The sequence below is a fragment of the Alosa alosa genome, chromosome 1 (genome assembly GCF_017589495.1).
Source record: "Alosa alosa isolate M-15738 ecotype Scorff River chromosome 1, AALO_Geno_1.1, whole genome shotgun sequence".
NCBI classification, from domain to species: domain Eukaryota; kingdom Metazoa; phylum Chordata; class Actinopteri; order Clupeiformes; family Clupeidae; genus Alosa; species Alosa alosa.
The window spans coordinates 17,838,141-17,860,437 of NC_063189.1; the positions used below are offsets into that span (position 1 = coordinate 17,838,141).

General features: G+C 45.0%; 1 protein-coding gene and 1 long non-coding RNA gene across 4 annotated transcripts in view; one reads left to right on the forward strand and one right to left on the reverse strand.

Moving 5' to 3' along the window:
- inpp4b (inositol polyphosphate-4-phosphatase type II B) overlaps positions 1-22,297 on the forward strand; it is a 289,177-nt gene that overhangs the window by 83,539 nt on the left and 183,341 nt on the right. For all 3 annotated transcript variants that reach the window (XM_048266182.1, XM_048266276.1, XM_048266110.1), the window contains exons 3-4: positions 7,868-8,182; positions 20,670-20,714. In XM_048266182.1, the coding sequence (XP_048122139.1) occupies positions 8,125-8,182; positions 20,670-20,714 (103 nt within the window). In that variant the 5' untranslated portion in view covers positions 7,868-8,124. The remainder of the gene's footprint in view (positions 1-7,867; positions 8,183-20,669; positions 20,715-22,297) is intronic.
- Positions 3,701-4,633, reverse strand: LOC125310033. The gene is made up of 3 exons (XR_007196236.1): positions 4,543-4,633; positions 4,407-4,457; positions 3,701-4,333 (listed from the first exon to the last, which is right to left on the reverse strand). It is a non-coding gene; the product is annotated as an uncharacterized LOC125310033 (long non-coding RNA).

Sequence of the window (22,297 nt, forward strand, 5' to 3'; positions counted from 1 at the left end):
GCATTCACTTTTCTTGAGCTAAGCCTTGTTTGGTCAACCAAAATGTTGGAGAGGCATAAGTTCACATGGAAATAATTGTCCACTGTGCATATATTAATAAATGTATATATTAAAGCCACACATGAAAAGAACTAAATGCTCAAACTGGGCAGGAGTAAGTTAATCTATTTTCAAAACGGTTTCACACACACACTAGTATCACTAGAGAGAAGGGGGTGGGAGCAATGATAGCCAATTGTAGGATTGTCATTATCCATCATATCTTACCTACAGTAAGAAGATGTGACTCCTAACCTATCAGCCTCAGATGCTTTAATATAAGTATCATGGCTAAAGTACATGTTTTAAAATATGAATAAAATGAAAGTACAAAACTAACTCCATATATCCAAAATCTGCGTGGGACCATGCCTGGTGAACGGTAGAGTCTTTGTAGCAGTAGGTGAGAGATTTACAAAGTGATCTGTGTCTTGGACTGAAAGATTTGATATGACAAAATCCTCTAAGATGTTTTGTGTGTGTGTGTGTGTGTGTGTGTGTGTGTGTGTTTGTGTGTGTGTGTGTGTTTGTGTGTGTGTGTGTGGTTGTGGTTGAGTGTGTGTGTGTGTGTGTGTGTGTGTGTGTGTGTGTGTGTGTGTGTGTGTGTAATGATGGACGTGGTTAGTTGTGCGGCGTCATGAGCAAGGACAGCAGGCGGAGCCCTGTAGGTTCCCGTTTGTCTTCCCCTCCCCGCTCGCCGAGTTCATGACCATGAGGGACTTTTATTTCCCTCATTTCTGTCGACAACACATGGTGCCAGGTCGCAGCACACCCACTCACACCCACACCCACACCCACACCCACACCCAGACCCACACCCACTCACACCCAGACCCACACCCACACCCACACCCACACCCACACTCACACCCAGACCCCCACCCACACCCACACCCGAGCCCTCTGCGATGGGCATTGGATGCTGTCAGTGACTTGGCAGAAGCCACATGCAGCATTGCCAGGCCTTTGCATGCATGCGCAAATACCAGCTTCTCACTCTTTTTCTCTTTCTCTTTCCCGCAGCCCTTTCTTTCCTTCTCTCTCCTCCTCTGCCAGCCTGTTCCCTCGTTTCCCTTAACCCTCATCCTCCTCCCCTGGCTTTACTTGTCAAAATCATCCCACACACCACTAAATAGCTCCTAGGTGCTTCTAGTTAAAATTCACCCGCCAGAGCTGGTCTGTGTGTATCTGGGTATTGGAAGTGTATGGATGTCAGGGTCAGAAAGGGTTTGGATACCTTTAAGACTGTCGGTATGTCTCTCAGAAGTTATTAGGGTTGTGTTTGTAGATGTATAATTAATCAGATGTGCTCAAATTAAGTGTCTCAGTGTGTGTGTGTATGTATATGTATATGTATGTTCATGTATATGTATATGCAGGAGCGTTTACAAAGCATAGCAACTGTGAGTGAGTGAAACGTGGAGAGTCAAGTTCTGTCAGCCAGTTTTTGTTTATTATTTTGTTTATTATTATCAGTAGTAGTAGTAGTACGTAGTAGTAGTAGGTGGAGGATGAGGAGGAGGAGGACAAAAACAACAACAATATCCTTCTCCGTTATGGTCGTTTCATGCTGCCTTTTATCCCAAGTGACCTAACAGTGCATGTGCATAGAGACATTTTGTATGAATTTCAGCATCCTTAGCCCAACTTGATCCTGGTCACACACACACACTTGCCTCCATCCCCTGCAGTCGTTATGTGTTTTTTTTTAATAACTTTGGGGGGCTTTGTTGCCACTGTGTGTGTTTACTCGCGTGGGCCGATGTGCTCAGGCCAGTGGGGCTCCTAGTCTTCTCAGGATGCGCTGGGCTGCTGCATCTTTCGTTGCGTGAGAAGAGGGCTTATTTTTTCTCTCTTTGTCTTCTCTTTTGCTTTCAACAGCAAAAGCATCACGTCACTTCGGAATTGGTTTTCTCTGTTCTTTTCATTATTTGCTACCACAGCAAATAGATGGGGGTCATGCTGTAAGATTACGACCCAGAGCACATGGGAATCAACTGATAGCTGTATCTGTATGTGGAGCTGTATGTGGGTATGGAGAGGTGTCTGTGTGTGTGTGTGCGTGTCTTTCTCTGTGTTTGTGGAGCTATGCATGAACCATTGAAGTGAGTGAACACTAGAGAGTGTACACTACAGTGTGTGTGTGTGTGTGTGTGTGTGTTCGTGTTTGTTTGTGTGCCTCGTGTGGAATAATTTATTGGGAGTCTCTTCAGCTGGTGACTGTCTATCCTTGAAATGTTTCTCGACGCTGAGCGCGGCAAACACAAAGGCTTTAATGGAGGGAGGGCCGCCGCCAAATGAAAACAATCACGCTCATTCCCCGAGACTGATGGCACCCTGGCACTGCGGCAGCAGTCCCTGTGTTCACTCACTCTGTCATGGTGCCGGCCAAGTAGTGCCCCGCACACCCTTCCCCCCCTGCTTGCCAGCTTTCCCTCTGCGGCCTGTACATGCTGCAACACCCTGTGGGCTGCTAAAGCCACCCCAGCGCCTACTGTTAACCCTTAAAGGTGTACCGTCACGGAATGTTGAAATTGAATTCAACATAGAATTTTAGAATCTGCAATTGGTGCGGAATGGATTCTTATGTTAGAATGTTGAAAAACCCACACCTTTAAGGGCAACATGGACAGGCCAAGTGCGCGCAGCGTCCACGCCTAGGTGTAAGGTCAGCAGGGGTAAGATGATGAGCCGGTCAGTGCAGACACAGAAGGCACTGGAGTTAACTGGAGGGGTTACTGTGCAACGGTCAAGGCTGTCCCCAGCTATGGTCAGCTCTGTGGAAGAAATGCCTCGGAAAGAAAACAGAAGATTTGCGTGTGGCACTTGATTAGATGTTCATTTCTGCTGATGGGTAAGTGGTGCTGTGATGCAAGATGATTGCTGTGATATCAACCCATAAGAACAGTAGCTCTTTGTTCATGGGCGATTTACAGTCAGAGGTGCAGGTTAACTAGGCCTTTAAAATTTTTGAAGGCCACAACTTTTGGGGGAAGTTGTCTTTGTCACATAACCTAGTTTTGTGTGTGTGTGTGTGTGTTTCTCCCTGTCTGTTTATCTCGTCTCAGTCTCTGCCTGTCTTTACATACCACCATGGTATGTGTTTGTTACAGTGAGGAAAAAAGTAAAAAAAGAAAAAAGTCAAAAAGAAAGAGAGGATGGAAAAGGAGAGGTGGGAGCTCATACTGCCATTCGGTTTGACAGAGGAAGAGTCAACAGCTGCAGTGTCAATGCTGAGGATGAGAAAGAGAATGGGCAATAACTCTGACATGATGGCAAATCAATACCCTCTCCTGTCTGCTCTGTATAAGAGGAGGATGGAGAAGGAGCTCAGAGTAAGACTGAGAGAGGGAGAGAAAGAGAGTGAGAAGGGAAAGTGACTGGGGAGACTGCTGCTTTAGGCTTCTGCTTCAGCTCCTTCTCCAGTGCAGAAACGTTCAGCTTGAAACCACTGAAACTGCATTTCCCTGCTTGCACATGAGTGTGTGGCAAGTGGAAGGTTAGCTCTCTAATAGAAATGTCGACTACGCCATCTGAGGCCCTGCCCCTCAGAATCTTCAATCAATTGTACTGTAACTGGGTACATGAAGCCCAACCAGGCAACACAGGTTCGTGGTCACAGAAACCCAGAGGCGTGTTTCCAAAAATAAACTGTCTTTATTAACAAATCTTAAAAAAAACATATGGGGGAGTGGGTTCTCTCCAGACAGTTAGAACCTTGGTCACAAAGGCACTGACACAAGTGGCCTACAAGGCCTGGACACACACACAAACAGTCACACATACACCAGGATGTGCTCAGACTACTGGCTGAGGGATGAGAGGAGCCAGGAACAGGGCTGGAGCTTACCCAGGGCTGGAGAGTTTATCCGAGGGAGGGTCTACAGACACACCACACGTGAACATGTCAATATCGAATTCTCAAAATGCACCACAGCAAGAAAAGTGAAGGGACACCACCACCTCGATAGCCCGCCACCCCCGTTGGCCTGCAGCTCCTGTCCGACAAGAGAGGAAAATCAGAGTAGCCAATACTCTGAACACACACACACTGCACAGTATATGCAATCAGCTGTGGTGAACATCATGGTTTATACAAGGACTAGACGAGAGCGTCCGTCGGTATACTGTTCTTCTCCCGTGTGAAAGTTAAAATGTATACAAACATACAACAAATAAAACATGTAAAATCGACCATCACAACTTAGGTGAAAGCAAAACAAAACAAAACAGCGTTCGGAACTTGAACCAAGATGCCTTGATGTTGCCGGTCCTTGTTTTACCGCAAGCTCTGCTACACGAAAAAAGATACAATTAAAAACCCACGCAAGCTACATATTATTTTGAAGACAGTTAAAATTACATACCAATCAGCTGAGGTCGGCTATGAGGCCCATGTTCAGCAGCCGACAGCAATCCTAAAACCCCCAAAGTTTGTGTTAGCTATACTAGCCTACATCATATAGGAAACGTTACTACTCACGCAATGCCACGATAACCTACCGGAATGTCACTGGATGCATGCAGTGAGCAAGAGGCCAAAAGAGCACAAGGGATCCCGCGGTGAAGGCAGGAGTCAGGTGGACAACCAACAGTATGCAGCTATGACGTCGGCCTTCAAATTAAAAGTTACAATTTATGTAGCCACTTCTCTACGCTAATTGGCTCGTCTCCGAAAGCAAAGAGCCACTCGCAATGGCACTACTGGGTTAGGCAAGGGGCGTGGACCTTGTCCTGTTACATTCGCTTCTCAGTGTGTTGACACTGCATATGAGTTGTCCAATAGCAAGGACATGATGAAAACCTTCACATGGATTTATTACTTTCCACCTTTAAAGCTTTGTAGAAGTCCCTGTGAATGTTTTCATCTCTGATAATGAAGAGAGGACAGCACCCACTTCTGTTAAGATAGAACCACATATTTGCACACTTATAGAGCATAGATGTCTCTTCTTTCTTTCCATTTTCTCTTCCCTCTTAGCAGTACTTTTCACAAAGTGAGGTGTGTGTATGGCTGTGTGGATGGAGTAAGGCTTTGCTTAGAATTAGAATGCTTTTAGAATTGTTGTTGTCCCCCTGCAGAATGGACCTGAGTAGGTCAAGAGTTTGTCCCTCTGAATGAGTAGTTTGTCTAATGGTTTGCATTGGTGTGATGACTATTATTGCAGCTTCTTTTTTGCTGGTGTTTTTTTATTCTCCTTCAGTGTGTGTGTGTGTGTGTGTGTGTAGGCATTTATAGAATTCAGCTTGCTCTTCTTGAATAAACACTCTAGTGAGACACGTTTTCGGTATGTAGTCTTTTGTGGAAGATATGGCCAATTCCAGGGCTCTGAAGTTGGGTTCAATAACTCAAGTCTGGATTAGCAGCGCTTCTTCCAATTTCTCTATTGATCCTCTTCCAATGTTAGTATTTGTTGGCCTGTCGTAAGACCACACTCGTCATCTCAGAGGGAACTAATAGGAATGATGATGTAAACACAGACTCTGTGTGTCCATGTGTGAGTGAGTGTGTGCTTGTTCGGATGTGTGTGTGTGTGTGTGTGTGTGTGTGTGTGAGAGAGAGTGTGTATTTGTTTGGACATGTGTGGTGTGTGTGTGTGTGTGTGTGTGTGTGTGTGTGTGTGTTTGTGTGTGAGAGTGTGTACTTGTTCGGACGTGTGTGTGTGTGTGTGTGTGTGTGTGAGTGTGTGCTTGTTTGTATGTTTTTCAAACTGCACATGCATTTCCTTACTTTACATGCACACTTGGAAGGTTCTCATCAGCATTCTAAAAACAGAACGAAAAAGAACAACATGAAAACCGAACGCACTGACTGCAGCTCCAGGCATATGAGAGAAAAGCAAGGTGAGGACTATGGGAAGAGATGGGTTGGTGGAGAGAAAAAAAGAGGGGGTAGGCCTACGCCATCTCGGACGAGCGCATTCATCTGCTGTCTTGTGCAGTGGAGCTGTGGGAGCAATTCATCTCAATTTGGCTTTACGTGCACGCCGCACACACAAACCCGAAGAGGCACTGCGCCGGAGGGCCAGGGGGAAGCTCGGTCGTGCCCCCCCTCCAGCCTCTCGCTGAAGCCTATCGATTCCTCTCTGGACTACGTGGAGCACTCGCAGGCCTAAGCCCTTTCATTTTCTCTTCTGCAAACACTTGTGGTGTCTTGCTTAATGATGAGCGGCTTGACTGTGCTTACAACACATTATCTTCTCTTTAAGTTTTTGTGTGTGTGTGTGTGTGTGTCTGTGTGTGTGTGTGTGTGTGTGTGTGTGTGTGTGTGTGTGCATGAAACAGAAAGACAGAGAGAAAAAGAGAGAAAGTTCTGCTGGTGTACTTTGAATTCTTTTTTATGTGTAAACATAAAATGTGTATGTATGTTTGTGTAGTAATTGTAGCAATTAAACGTGCACAGATTTTTTGCCAGGGTTAGATTTATAGAGGCAATTACCCCCACATTCCCTTGGCATTTTCTGCAGTGCACACACGCAACACTTAGCAGCTCACTTACATTCACTTGTATTCACTTGGCACATGTCATCCGGATCAGCATAAACATCAGGACAATAAATCAGGACCCAAGCAACAGTAATGTTTTACTTCCATCAGTTAACATAGTCTATTTTAATTCCACCTTACCATCATGCCAGAAACCTGTGAGTGCACAAAGTAAATATGAGCACACATACATGCACACACATCAACATCTCTCAAAGGCATATAATTTACTGCCAAATCATTCTGACTATGGTTAATTAATTGTTTGTATTATGTCTCTGTAACAAAGACCCTGTTGTGTCTCTTTTCTCCTTCACAAACACCCAACCACATGTCTTCAATACTTTTTTGTTTATCCTCAGTCATCTTTTTAAATGTGTAATATCAGTTTCTCTCGTTTTCTCTCTCATACTCTCATGCGTCTCAGTCCCTTGGCATCTCCACTGGCCCAGTGCTGCAGTCAACAGTGGCTCTGTAACCATTGTATAGCCTATATAACCTCTTGCAGTTTGTCTCAAACTCTTTTCTGTTTCCATCTCAATTTTGTAATATCCCCCTCTCTATATATATCATTCTCTCTCTCTGTCTCTCCCTTCTGCCTGTGTCACACACTTCTCCTTCCTCAGCATGGCTGTTCTTTCAGTTCTTTCATCTCCTCTGTGCTCTTATCGTGTGTACCCCCCACACACACACACACACCTCTTGCTGGGGCTGCAGTTTTCTCCTGTCATGCAGGCAGTGTTAGCTGTTTGTCCACATAAACACATCCCCAGCTCAAAGCAGTGTTTACTTAATTACTCCGATAAAGGGAGAGGACGGAGTGACAGTGAGGGAGAGAGAGAGAGAGAGAGAGAGGGGGAGAGAGGGCAACGTACAGTAGAGAAAAAAAAGAAAGAAGCAGAGGAATGGAAAGATAACGAAAGAGAGCGAGAATGAAAAAGATAGAACACGGAAGTCATTGTGATGTGATGAGAGAGAGAGAGAGAGAGAGAGAGGAAGGAGGAAGGCTAGAGCCCTGTGGCTGTGTGGGTGTGAGTGCAGCGCTGCATGGGGACACCGGTGTTGGAGCTGACAGCTCAGATTGATGGATAGAGCCGTACAGTGTACATAACATCAATCCTCTGTGCCTTACCTGCTGCTTCTCACTTCTTTTTATCTTTCTCCCTCCCTCTCTCTCTTCCTCTCTTCTACGTCCTCCCTCCCCTCATGACTTCTGTGCCCTAATCTCTCCCTCCCTCTCTCTCTCTCTCCCTCCATCTCTCCCACTCTCCCCCCTCCCTTCATCTCTCACTCTCGAACACCCCCTCCCTCCTTCCTTCTCTCTTGCTCTGTCTCTCTCCAGTAGTTTCCTGAGGACGGTTTCCATGCGCTGCTCCTGAGCGCTGCGAGCGGGACGAGTGTTTAGGGAGCGCCGCAGTGGGAATAGCAGGGAAGCGTGGCCGCAGGGAGAGGGCAGCAGAGGCTCGAGCTCACAGCAGCGGCAGGAAGGAAGGAAGGAAGGTGGGAAAACCCCAGCTCCAGCTCCAGCCCCAGCCCCAGCCCCAGCCCCAGCCCGGACAGGTGGAGCACCGCGCCTGCAGCACCAGCAGCACCAGCAGCATGGCCATGATTGAGGCAGAGCTGACCGATCAGCTGTGGGGAGACTCAGACGGAGCAGGTGAAGCCTGCATGCATGCACGCACGCATACACACACACACACACACATACGCACACACACACACACACGCACACGAACACAGCCTCTCTCTTGCCCTGGGGATCTCTCTCTTTCTCTCTCTGTTACTCTTTTGGCAACTACCCCCACTGTACTCGCTTTCTATCTTTACACACCTTCCTTTTCCATCTCTTCCCCTCCTCTGTGCTCTCTCTCTCTCTCTGTCTCTCTCTCTCTCTCTCTCTCTCTCTCTCTGTGCTCTCTCTCTCTCTCTCTCTCTCTCTTGTTTCTCTCTGCCTTACTCTCCTTTCCTCCCAAAGCCCTACTTTCCTCTCTGGCCTTCTCAGCAGGAAAAGGAGCATCTCTCTGTTACACTGGTACCTGTATCATTTTCTCTCTTTGTCTCTCTCCCTCTGGGGCATCATTAGACCCCATTTACTGCTGCCGGTGCCTAATAAAATGATGCTGTGCCTCGCCAAAATCACTGTGAAATTATCTAGAAACAGAATAGCTTTCTTGTTTCACCAGCACGAGGAGTTTCATAGGCCAGCGTCTCCAATGTCTAAGAAACGTCCTCGTGTTTTTATAGTGTCTGCAGAGTTTTGGAGTGTTTTCACTCTGTGATGGGCATTGCTTGGGGGTTTCTTGGATTTCTGTGGTGGTAGTTGTCCTCTCTGTGTCCTTAAGCTCCGCACCTGCTGTAAGTTACTGCCCGTTTCCTCATTAGGATGCCCAGAAGCCTTGTTAAGACATGCACATACCATAGACGTACACATTCAGTAGATGTATAGTTTTGACAGCCTTGCTCATTGGCAGGTGCTGGCAGCTGGATACTTCTGTTTTGGGACCCGCTTCCTAAAGGCATCATAAGCCTAAGTAGTCTGGTAAAATCCATTTAACAGATTGTCCTGCATTTTTGGACAGTTTCCCAAATGCAGCATAACCTAAGTCAGTGTTTCTTAACTGGTGGGTCGGGACCCAAAAGTGTGTCGCGGAGCTTGTGTTAAAAAAGAAGAAATCGCTTATTTAAAAATGCTACATTATCAGATCTAACATTGGACCTTTATTTTGATAGACTTTATTCGTATGTCAGTCATTGTCATGGACATAGATAGACAATGTTTATGTGACGGGTCATGTTAGACATCATTTTAGCGGTAAACACAAGCTATGACCCTGAATATTTGAAGTAGGACATGGATTCACTTAAATTGAGGACAAAATGGGACAGAAATCCTAGAGTGTGGTATGCAGTGAATTGCTGGCACATGAGAACATGAAACCATCAAAACTAAAATGTGACATGGAAACTAAGCACCCCTGTCAAAAAAAAATCCTGTCGAGTAGCCTACTTTGAAAGGTGACATCAGGAGTTGAAGACTTCACAAATGTAATACCAAACATCAGCATGTTCCAAACAAATAGGCCTACGGGCACTTTGCGTGTCTTAACATGTAGCTCACCATATTTGTAACGCTAAAAAAATATGGGTCGCAACTTGATGAACATGTGAAATTGTGGGTCCCAAAGGCAGACCAGTTAAGAACCACTGACCTAAGTAGTACCTACTTGGAAACTTCCTTAGACCTACAGATGCTGTAAAGAAGTACTGTAGTGGTGGACGGCAGACTGTTTATCATCCAAGACTGGGGTCACCAGCAGGATGTAAAGGTAATCACAACTTACCAATGTATCAGTGGTATTGCAATCAAATGTTTTCGCCTTTTGTTATTCTAGTGCAGTGCCCGTTCAAACATGCTATTCCTGTAGAAATCCTGTGTGGCATTCTGAAACGTCCTTAAATTCGGGACCATTTATCGCTTGTTTCAATTAGGGTCCTTGCAGTCTGAATACCAGTATTAACCATGCACTGCACTTACTGTACTTGTGCCCATAGCAAGACTCCAAGTTTCCAGAGATATGCGAATAACAGACAAACTGACAAGGTGTCCCGTGCAGACAATATGCAGAAATTGGTATGTGCGTTTGTGGACAGAGAACATATTTAAAAGTAAATGTCATTTTGAGATGAAAACAGAATAGTGTGCATGTACCGTTATAGTTGCTAGTGAAGCAGCATGCAGCCAATGCAGACATACACCCACACACAGAATGACACACAGCACACACAAACTGACCTGTGCCTTTGGGCTGGACAGACCCTTCTCTCCCTCCCTCATTTCCCTCTGTTATTTTTTTCACTCATTCTTCATATTCTTATCGACCAGTCCTCTCCTTGTCCTTGTCCTCTCGTTGGTGTCGTCCTCCTCGGACACAATTAGGTGGCGTGCGTTGGCCTGCTCCCGTTGTCACTAATAAGGCCTGGGCTGTGGAGCAGACCCGCTGCCACGTCTAGCGTGACTGAGGAATGCTAATGACATTAGCCCAGTCTGTATGTGGCCGCCGGGGTTAATGTCCTGCCATCTCCAGTGCTGTTCTCATACTCGGTCTCTGTTTGTGGCCGCCGGGGTTAATGTTCTGCCATCTCCAGTGCTGTTCTCATACTCGGTCTCTGTTTGTCTTGGTCTATCTGCCCGCCCCCCCCTCCGTCCGTCTATCTGAATAACTTTCTCAGCATGCTGCTCACTGTCTTTCACTCTCTAGCAGCTCTTCTCTCACTTTCTCACTTAATCTCCTAAGCACCCTGCCACAAACTCACCATCTGACTCTTATGTGTTTCTGAAACAGACACCGATTCTATCTAGAGAAGCCCTTACAAGAGTCATTACAAAGTTGTTGTTTTTTTTTCTCACTCTTAATATAAAGTATTCTTCGACATACATAGACAACACATGAACACACCAACCTAGAAAATCTCGCTCTCTCCTACCTCTTTTTCAAAAATACCTTCCTCCTCTCCTTTATTCCCTTCTCTTTCACTTTTTCATCCTCTTCTCCTCCTTCTCTCCCACCCATCCATCCATGCTCTACTTTCATCTGATGCCGGTGTCTCCTGAAAGGTGTTTATGGTAGCTGCAGAAGAGTGAGGGTAATGATGACCGAGTGTCGTCTTGTTTCATTCCGCACTCGTTTGTTTTCTTTCTCTTGTTTTTTTCCTGACAAAACACTCGGTCGCTGGTGGGGCGGAGTGTGAGAACAAACAGCCTAAAACGGCGTAATTACAGAGAGCAGGGTGGCAGAGGAGACAACTTGACAGCCACACATTTCCCAGTCTCAAGGTGTGTTTTGTTTATCTTTGTCTCACTGACAATAAAAGGGAAGAAACGGATGTCTAGGAAGAGGGAGAGAGGAGGTAAGGAGAGGGAAAAGTGGGTGCGAAAAAAAATTCACAAATCAGTGGAAATATGTTGCACATTACCTTTCATTTTTGGTGACTGCAATAGCCCAGGGCACAGTGCAGCACCTACAGTAGATATATAGACACTTATCATTAAAATCATATCTCAGTACTGTACGTACTGTAGCTTTCAGCATGTTATCCATAGAGATGAGTATAATAGTAAGGATTTGCACTGACCCCTCAGTGCAGGCGCATCGCCAATTTTTTTAATTTAATATCACTTATAGAGCGCCAAAACATTGCACATGTCTCGACACTTTACAGAGTGTTAAACAATCAAGACACCAAGAGTCGAAAACATTCAGGGTTTAGCCCTACATGTAATGTTTGCATGAGTGTCAGCCAGTGTTGTAGTCAAGTCACTATGCCTCGAGTCCGAGTCCAGGTTCGAGTCCCCAGTGTTCAAGTCCGAGTCAAGTCCAAGTCATTAAAAAAAAATTCCAAGTCAAGTCCGAGTCGAGTCCACTACTCATCCGAGTCAAGTCAGAGTCAAGTCACTATTGATCCACGTTGAGTCCGAGTCGAGTCCCTATTGATCAATTCGAGTTCAAGTCCAGCACTAAAGTAAGCATAGCCTACATGTCGTTCCATTTTTTTCCCATTGCAGATGAAATCCTTAAAAGCAAAACTGACAATCTTCTGTCTCCAAGCAGGGGTGCCATCACTTGTGTGAAAGTAGTATTGCCAAATTTCTTGCCAAACCCAATGTGTTGTATTTATTATATCGGAGAGAATACCATACCATAGCCATACCATAGCCTATAGGCCTACTCATAATAAATTAGCAATCCACATCCCAATCACACAAGCCATTAAGTCACATTATGCTGTTACTGACTGCTGACAATTGTATAGTGTTGTAGAAGTTCATACTTCACAAGAGCTAGATGGACGTTGGAGTAGGCCTATTTTGTAAGAGGTAGTGTGGATCATAAAAGGGCCTCCCCCGGGCATTTTTAAAAAATTCTGGCTGTTAAATAGCCTACACAATTTTAGCACAGTTTGGGAGGGACATAAACAGAGCAGGGCCCGTCTTGGTAGCTTCTTTCTGACTCCAGTGACGTGAACACTGGCTACCTGCAACTGCATAATGTTATCACTTCACTGATACTATGGAGACATATTTCACGTCAACAATAGAGATGAAAACTAGTTTTCGGTTAACGGAGATGCAGATCATCTGCCTAATTAATTTCTTTGCGCAACAGGCCACATTCTACGTTCATTTCCGCGAGATGAGTGAAATAAATGTTTTTTAAGCTGCCATCGCCATAGGCTAGCCTACTATTTGCTATGATATTCACCTGTTAGAAATAGAACAAGTTGCTATTTCCTTTTTTTCGTGCAGTGGATTAGGCTATCAAATCGCTTGTTTGAACAGTAATTCGTGGTTTTAAATATAGTTGTTTCTGGCCTACCCACGAGAGGTTCAGTTTGTCAGTTTCACTTGCGCAGACACGTAGGCCTACATTGACACTTTACATGGACAATCTACTAGGCAATTTAATGTTATGCTTCTATATTTTATGACACCAAAATTAAAAAGTATGCTATATCTTGATCGGGAAAACTTTCAGTTTATTTTTCTTTCATCCGATAATAGCCTGCTGCAAATTAACAGACAGAAGCACGGCAAGGCACGCCCCAAATTAAAATGAATGAATGGAACTTCGCTTCTCGCGTCAGTCAGGAAAAACACCAAGTCACGATGATCAGCTATCCAGCAGCAGTGTGTGATGTTTAGCCTAGGCTGAGTGTAATCTAATCTTAGTTAATGTCATGTCATGTATGAGAACTAATATTGCCTGGCAATACTACATTGAAATAGCTGTGGCCATGTCTTCAGGCATTTTGGTGTTAAAGTTAACGTTAGTTTGCTTTGCATGTGAACATGATGTGACTTGCGATGTACTATGACACGAAGCAGTAGCCTAACATTCCCTTGAACTAAAATTAGTATTACAAATAATTTAGATATTAAAACCATGTAGCAAATTATAGCCTAATGACATACTACAAATATAGCTGCAAGCAGCAATGAGGGGGCTAAGCAGTCAGTTCAGCAGTCCAAATTTGTCATGTAACTCAATGCGGTTGCATCAGGTATATAGCATTAAGCAGTCACAGCAAGTTCCATGCCAAACAACCCAAGATTGGCTGAGTTACAAGGTAATTTCCTGTTTGGCGGCTTCGCCACCAATTTCGATTGGCTATTATGGCCAAATGGTTTTAGTTCGAAAGACAAAAAGCAATGCATTTGTGAGACATGCTCTGAAGATGATGTGCATCAAGTTTGGAGTCAATCGGACAAAATTTGTGACCTATGAAAACTTTTAAGTGTTTTTGATAAAATTCAATATAGCGGAAAATCCATCATGGCGGAAATTGACATCATAGGGTGCATTGAACTCAGCTTAGTCCAAAGACACCAACAACACCTGGTTTTTGAAAACTCAGAGCGACAGGTCAAAGGTTAGGTGCGTGAACGCACATCCAACTTTGACCTGTTGGTGGTGCTAGAGTGTATGAGGTGCCGACTTAAAACTTGATGAAATTTATCACAGCACTGTCTCTAATCAGTATGGGCTGCCATAGACTTCCATGGCAGAATAATACACTTCAGCAGCTACGGGCAAAAAAAGGTTTTGCTAATTACAGTGCCCCCTAGCGGTCAAAGGTTACCAGATTGGTTGTGTGTTCTTCCAATTAGGTCAGGAGTCAATGTACTTAGTTTGCTCACCAATTGGTTTTGATAGATGCTACGGATGCTAAGATATGAGCTCACTTCCTGTTTGGCGGCTTCGCCACCAATTTTGATTGGCTACTACGGGCAAACGCTTCCGTCAATTGTTATGGAAATCAAAGCACTGATAAGGCATGGTCTGAAGATGGTCTGTGCCAATTTTGGTGAGGATCCGATGAAATTTGTGACCTAGGGAAATTTGATAGTGGTTTTATTTAAATCCAATATGGCGGCCAAATCAATTATGTTGATGTCATGAATTGCCATCTGTCGATATAAGGATCTTCCACAGTATTACCAGACACCACTAGTACATTGTAATTCTAGGCACAACAGCATCTACAGTCCAAAAGACATGTTACTGATTTACAGCGCTCCCTAGAGGTCAAAGGTCACCAAATTTGTAGAGCGTCCTCCTGATGGGGTCATGAGTCCATATACCAAGTTTGGATTTGATGACTGCAAGGGTTGCTGAGATATGAGCTCACTTCCTGTTTGGCGGCGCCAAGAATTTTGATTGGCTGTTACGGGGCTTAACGGTAATACTTCAAGGCTAAAAGTGATAACTTTTGTGAGGCTTGGTCTGAAGATGATCTGGGTAAAATTTGGTGGGAATCAGAGAAAGTATGTGACCCCTGATACATTTTAAGTGTTTTTGATGAAATCCAAAATGGCGGAAAATCCATCATGGCGGAAAATGACGTCATAGGGTGCGTTGAACTCGGCTTGGTCCAAGGATTCCAACGATACCTGACTTTTGAGTTACGTGAGTGAACACACTTCCAACTTTGGCCTGTTGGTGGCGCTAGAGGGTTCGAGTTGCTGACATGAAACTTCCCAATTAGTGTACCAAATTTCCCAACTTTTTACCAGACGGTTCTATGGGCTGCCATTGACTTCCATTGCATATAATAATAATAATAGGAAAACGTAGAAACACAATGAGGTCCTCGCAGCTTCGCTGCTTGGCCCCCAATTATAGCCTTATGATATATTACAAAAAAAAGTTGAGTCCTCGACGAGTCATCGTGAGTGCGAATGCACGAGTCCGAGTCCAAGTTCGAGTCATTCAGTGCTCAAGTCCAAGTCAAGTCACGAGTCTCTAAATTTAGCTAATGACTCGGACTCGAGTTCGAGTCTCGGACTGAAGTACTAACACTGGTGTCAGCTGAGCGCGACTAGCTAGCTAGATGAAGCACTCCTTCACTAACCTGTGAGCCTAGACGACACAGTCATAGTGGCGCACTCACATCATCCCCATTTGCTTATACAGCAACATTGCCTTCATCTTCTCAAATCATTTTGGAAAATAGTTTTTTTCTGAGAATGCATCTGCACACTTAGTTTTACAAGATAAGCAAGCTAATGTGTCAGAGTTAGCTATCTTATATTAGCATAACATTGTTAGCTGTTTGATAATGTTTTCAAACCAAATTAATATTAGCCTATTTATTATCTTACTACTCAGTTTTGACATTGTTGAAAGTGATAGAAAACAAATACATTATCATTTTGAACTATCAGCAACCTTGGCTGAATCACTCCAATATTAGAACTAGCACTGTTTAAATCAAAATGTAAAAGTGAGAAACTCCAATGGGAGCTCTGTGCCAGTTCCCCCTGTGCTCCTGAAGCAATATGTTAACAGGTGTTACACATTTCACAGAGCGAAGAGCAATACCATTTTTGCACACACTGGACAGACAGACAGAACTACATAAGTGCTCCTTCCTTGTCAATGCAAACTGTAAACAATGCAATGGAGCACTAACAGCAGCAGTAAGCCTGCTGCCAGCACATCCCATTCATTTGGTGGTGGTGGGTGGTGTGTGTGTGTGTGTGTGTGTGTGTGTGTGTGTGTGTGTGTGTGTGTGTGTGTGTGTGTGTGTGTGTGTGGGGGGGTGTCTGGAAACCACCTCGCTACATCACGTCACTCGCTCCATATTGAATTATTGGTGCGTCTGCACCTGTGGCCTGCAGCCCTACTGTGAGACAGCCTAGCCCTTAATTGAGCCCCATCTGACTCGTAAGCGTCAATCGACCAAGCTTCATGTTTGGCCTGTACTTCCTTCCTCCCCCCAGCCTTGGGCCGCCACTCCACCTCTCCCGGTAATGGAGGTGTGATGCTGTGATTGAATCATCACACTCCGGTGACGAATATTGACACCCCTGCGACACCCCAATGTAGTGGTCTCTTTTTGATGGTTAAATGGGGCACATTGTCACAGGTAAATGATATTCAAAGGAATGAAGATGAATATCATGGACAGGTTTAGCTGCAGTAATGTAATATGTATTCATGAAGGCGGTGCGTGCGCGCAGTGGTGATGATAAGAAATGCAGTGCTAGTTGCCTTTTTTCTCTCCCTTCACTTTATTTCTTTTTGTGCGCGTAAGGCATGGCCTGGTTCATTTTATGCAAGCGAGCACATTCTGGAGTGGAGAGAGAGGAGATTAGAGGAATGCAGTGAAGCTGTGGGTAAAATCTGCATTATCTTGCGTAAATGAGCCCCTTTCTCCCTCTCTCTCTCTCTCCCTTTCCCTTTCTCTCTCTCTCTTTCTTTCTCTCTCTCTTTCTCTCTCTCTCTCTCCCCTCTCTCTCTCTCTTTCTCTTTCCCTCTCTCCACACTGCTATTCACTCCATATAAATGCTCACATTCTCATACATATTATTTCACCCCTCATTTGTCTCACTCCTCTCTTTCTCTCTCACCCACATTTACACATACACATTACACATACAAATACACTGTCTGGCCAAGAAAAAGGTCACCACCTGGATTAACTAAGCAAATAGGTAATGCCTGTGGAGGCAGTGCTATGATTTGGGGTTGCTGCAGTTGGTCAGGCTACCTGAATAAACTGAATGACCAGGTTATTCCATCAATGGATTTTTTCTTCCCTGATGGCACGGGCATATTCCAAGATGACAATGCCAGGATTTATCGGGCTCAAATTGTGAAAGAGTGATTCAGGGAGCATGAGACATCATTTTCACACATGGATTGGCCACCACAGAGTCCAGACCTTAACCCCATTGAGAATCTTTGGTATGTGCTGGAGAAGACTGCGCAGTGGTCCGAATCTCCCGTCACCACGGAAATAAATGTTGTGACATTGCAAAAGCTTGTGGAAACGATGCCACAGCGAATGCATGCCGTAATCAAAACTAAAGGTGGTCCAACGAAATAGAGTGTGTGGCCTTTGTTTTGGTTTGTACTGAAACGCATGATCACATTTTGATTCCTGTGACATGTGCTCTCATTCTCACCTTTGCTGACACCTCTGCCCCGCTCACATACACAATTGTTAAGGTATTTAGCAGATATATTTGTCCAAGACCACATGCTCACAAACACACACATGCACCTAGCTGGCAGTAATCATATGTAAAGGGGTCATGGGCCCATCTGTGAGAATTTACACATTCATTACCCCCTCTATTCCTGCACCTTCGCATACGTTACCCAGCATCCTCCACTCCCCTCCCCCTTTTCCCCTGCTAGTGGGAGCACTGATGGATGAGTGACATTGGGGATCCCTGCCTCACCATAAGGCTGACTGTATACTATCAAGATCGCTTGGCTCCAGGATCTCTCCTCCTTTCTTTAACTTTCTCAGTCCTGTTCACTCCAACCTCTTATGATGACCGCCACGCTAGTAAAGTTTTTTTTCTTCCGAATTAAAAAAAAAAATGCGCACGCACACACATGCATAGACACACACACGCGCACACATGCACAATTTTCGGTATGGTAAGCCTGTAGGTACTGCAAACCTAAAATTCACTGTCACTTCATATGTTTGTGTGGGAACTCGAATTTGGAACATGATCCACAAGCTAAAAAGCCTGTTAATTATGGATAAAGACTGTATTTGGTACATTCAGTACACATCTGTGTTGAAGCTAATGTCCTGTACCTAAGCAGTTCGGTATGAATATGTGTGCCTTTACACCCCTAGCATGCACACATGCATGCGTGCACACACACACATTACACTAGCACACACACACATATAAACACACGCGCACACACACACAGAGGCACGCACATACTCACATGCATGAACACACACACATAAAAATGCACGCTCACACATATAAACAGCTGGTAGACAAGTACATGCATGCACACACACACACACACTCATAAACACACCCGCACGCATGCACACACACACATACATAAACACACCCACATGCACACACACACACACACACACACACACACACACACACACACACACATACTTTAAGACACACACATACAGGCAAGCAGGCACACACACATACACACGCATAGGAATACACACATAAACACACACACACACACACACACACACAGACACATTTATATACACAAAAGTAGCAAGAGTAAGAGATGGAGACAAATTTTGCAGGACTAAGCAGCTGTTCCCTTCAATTTTCATCCCTTTCCCTTTTGTCCTCCCTCTCTCTTTCCCTGATCTCTCTCTCCTCTGGTCCTTCCCTCTTGCCCTCTCTCCTCCCCACGGCCACCCTCCTCTCCACTGACGCCGGTGGGAAATGCCAACCCTGTTGTGGTGCAGCGGCCATGAGGCCTCCTGCTGCGGCCTTGTTAATCAAACGGAGTGTGAGTGAGTGGGCCTCTTTATGGAGTGATAAAGGCAGGCGGTGGTGGCTGGAGCGGCCCTGTCCAGGTGTGTGTCGTGCTCCCTGGGGAGTTATGATCTCCGTAATGATTATGAGTGTTAGTGCCTCTCTTCCTCTCTCCGAGACTAATTCCTCACAGAGCAGGAGGAGAGCAGTCGAAGACTAATCGGACAGACTCTCACACACACCTAAACACAGTTGCAGGAGGTCAAATAATCAGTCATAAATGGGACATGATGCATATAAGTGTAAGGACACACAAACCAAGCACAGCAGCTGTGTTCTACCCTCTCATTATATTGTGTTACATGCACACCCTTTTTTTTATCTAATCCCAATCATACTTTTATCCTTTTTATGATGCCTTTGTTCGCCTTTTGTCCGAATGAAAGAGCACATCACAATAATGCTACAATACACGACACCTTGGCCCTCCCCCTCCGAGGCTTCCTTTGTGTTTATCAAGGACTCTTGTCATGACGCAGACTCTGTCACAGCCCTGTCGCTTCAGGCACCAGCCTTCAAAGCGCCGCACTGGCAAGAGCGGGATGTGCTTAGTCAGGCTGGCAGGGAGCTCGGCACATTCGTCTCTGATGCCCACTGCCGATGGCTGGCTGAGTGCACCAGCTCTGACTGACCTTGAACGCTCAGTCACGAAATCTCTAGCTCGCCTAGCACGGGGAGCAAGACATTAAGTTGGAAAGTGTGGAGCTTCATTTCCGACCTGGTCTGGATTTGACCCAAACTGACTTTTAACATTACAACTGCAATGCCACTTCCACCAGCACCCATTTCTCTTTCCTCTCCTACACTAAAAATGAATGTATTGATTTATTTAGAATGTCTGTTTTTTTAACACATCTCTGTGTCCAGATATGGGACAACACATTCATTTTAAGAGTGTAAGACATCATAAAGAGGGTAGAAGTAATGGGGTTGCATTTAATCATAATCCTTGAAAGACTGTAAATTCAAGACTGCAGTCTGTGTGTAGAGTAGACACCATGACCATATGGCCACTGTCACAAACATCGTTCACATTTGTCCCCAATGATCTCGATTGGGTTACCTTAAATAAACAGAGTTGAACCGAGAGATTTGCTGATGACCCTACACCAGTTAGTAGACATGATGGCAACATGGGAGACTCTCTACATCCCTGTAAATGGGGCCATTTGTCACACAGAGGAGCTGATTGAGGACATGGTGGCGAGGTGTACCCCCCCCCCCCCACTGCTCATTCTCGTGCCACCTGAGTGCCGCTGACGCGTCTTCCCCTCTGTCGTTTTCCTGTGCAGCTGTCAATGGGGGTCTCTCACGGCGATGGATGCCGAGACGCACACACGCTGACATGCACCACCACGGCAATTACAGATGAGTGTGCGGCTGCGTAATCTAAGGCGGCTGTGGCCATCCGTCAACTTCCCTGCGTCCCTAGAGCCGCGAGATAGCGGGGAGGGAGGGCAGAGCAAGCATGAGGGGCTACGTGATTTGCATGGAACCGATATGTTTTTTTTTTGTTGTACTGATTTATCAGACCTCATAGGTTTTGTGGTGTCTGTGTGTTTTTGATGTAGGAGCTGCAGTTGTTACTATCTTTCTTAAAGTAACGAAATAAGGTCTTCCAAATGCAATTTCTTTTTTCACTTAATGAGTCCTCACCCTTTTGTCTCTGTATTTATTCTTTTTCACTGTAATTTCCGTTTTTGAATCAAGTTGACAACCTTTAATGCTGCCTTTAATGCTGCCTTTAATGCTGCCTTTTTTCTTTTTTTGTTTGTTTTTCTCTTCTTTCATCTTGTCTTGCTCATAGGTGTCCTCTGTGTCTCAAGGGTGCAGCACCTGGAGCTCAGTCTTGGTAAGTTGCCACTCCACTGCACCACTTTATTTGTTTTCTCTGATGGTGTCCAGCTTTGCTTTCCCCCTCTCAGCCCACACCAGCGGTGTGTTGGGACAGGTTGGCAGCCTTATCCTCACAGCTGTCATGAGTAATGATGCCGTCACAGGGGACTTCAGCCTTGAGTGGACAGTGTAGCCAACACCACTGTCTGCATTCAAAGCTGGCCGCTCTTAACATCAAAGCTGCTGTGCTCAGTAAATGTGTCCTTTTATGTTCAACTGATTTTTAATTATTATATTTATATTATTATTATTTATGCAATTAATCTTGTGCACATTAGCTACAGTTGGACTAAGAGTAAATGTAGCACACTATGGGTACGTAGTTGATTTTTCCTCCTTGTTTTAGACCATAAAAGTGAATTTTGTGTGTGTTTGTGTCTGCACTGCAATGTTTGTGTCCACATGCTCAACCATTGCTGAAAGAACTTTTTAATGCTTATTTTGTAGAGATGAACAGATTATTTAGATTGTTTTTATCCCACTCTGCACTCTGTGTTTTATGTCGGTGCCAGAACTTGAACTGAGTTTTGATCATTTATACTCTTATTACACACATTACACAGCAGCAAAGCCCTCTCCAGGACAGTATTGTAATTTGTGAAGCATACAGTATGACCACTTATTCTTGCCACCATTAGGTATTAGATGGTAACAGGGAATCTTACAAGAAAGTAGCAATAATCCTAACAAGTTGAAAGTGACAATTAAATGCAAAATTAAACAAAATGATTCTATAAAGCCTTTCCAGTGACACAGGCGCCATTCTCCAGCTTAAAAACAGTTGATGAGCATCAGACAGTTGTGTCTGCCTGTAGCCATTCTGCAGGTGTAGATTTGAAAAGCGCAGTGGGCTCGGTAAATCCAGTCCAGATTGCGCTTTAGAGTGGAGCGGACCATGGCCACGTCTGGGCCGTATCCATCGCAGGCTGCAATGCTGTCGGGGGAAACAAACTACTGCTTTGTGTTTTTTCTCCCAATAGGTGACAGCCATCTGAGTAGGAACAAGTGGGAGGTGGGGGGTGGAAAAAGAGAAAACAGACTAGATGGTCTAGACACAACACACGCTCCCATGACTTAACAGCGCCCACCACATGTGTCTGCTAGCTCACAACACTCAACCCTCACTCTTGGCATGGGCAACATGGAAGACCTGTCCCAAACCAATAAATGCAGCCGTGGGTAGCTCAAGTGGCCAATTAGGTTTTAATATGAAATGCGTTCCCCGCTGTACTCGAGAGGAGGAGACTCTGAGTCGGTCACTAGTACCCTTATCTATGGCACCAAGCCCTGAGGGCTAGCAGACGAGGCAGGATTGGAGTCACCATGGCACCAAGCCCTTAGGGCTAGCAGACGAGGGAGGATCGGAGTTATCATGGAGTCCTGGTGGCAGGATTACTGTAGGTTAAAGAGAGGAAGAGAGATAGAGCAGAAAAGAGATAGAGAGAGGAGGAATGAGAGAGGGGGGAGAAGAGAGAAATGTAGAGAGAGGGGAGAAGAAAGAGAGGATGGGGGAGAGAAAGCAGAGAAGAGAGACAGAGG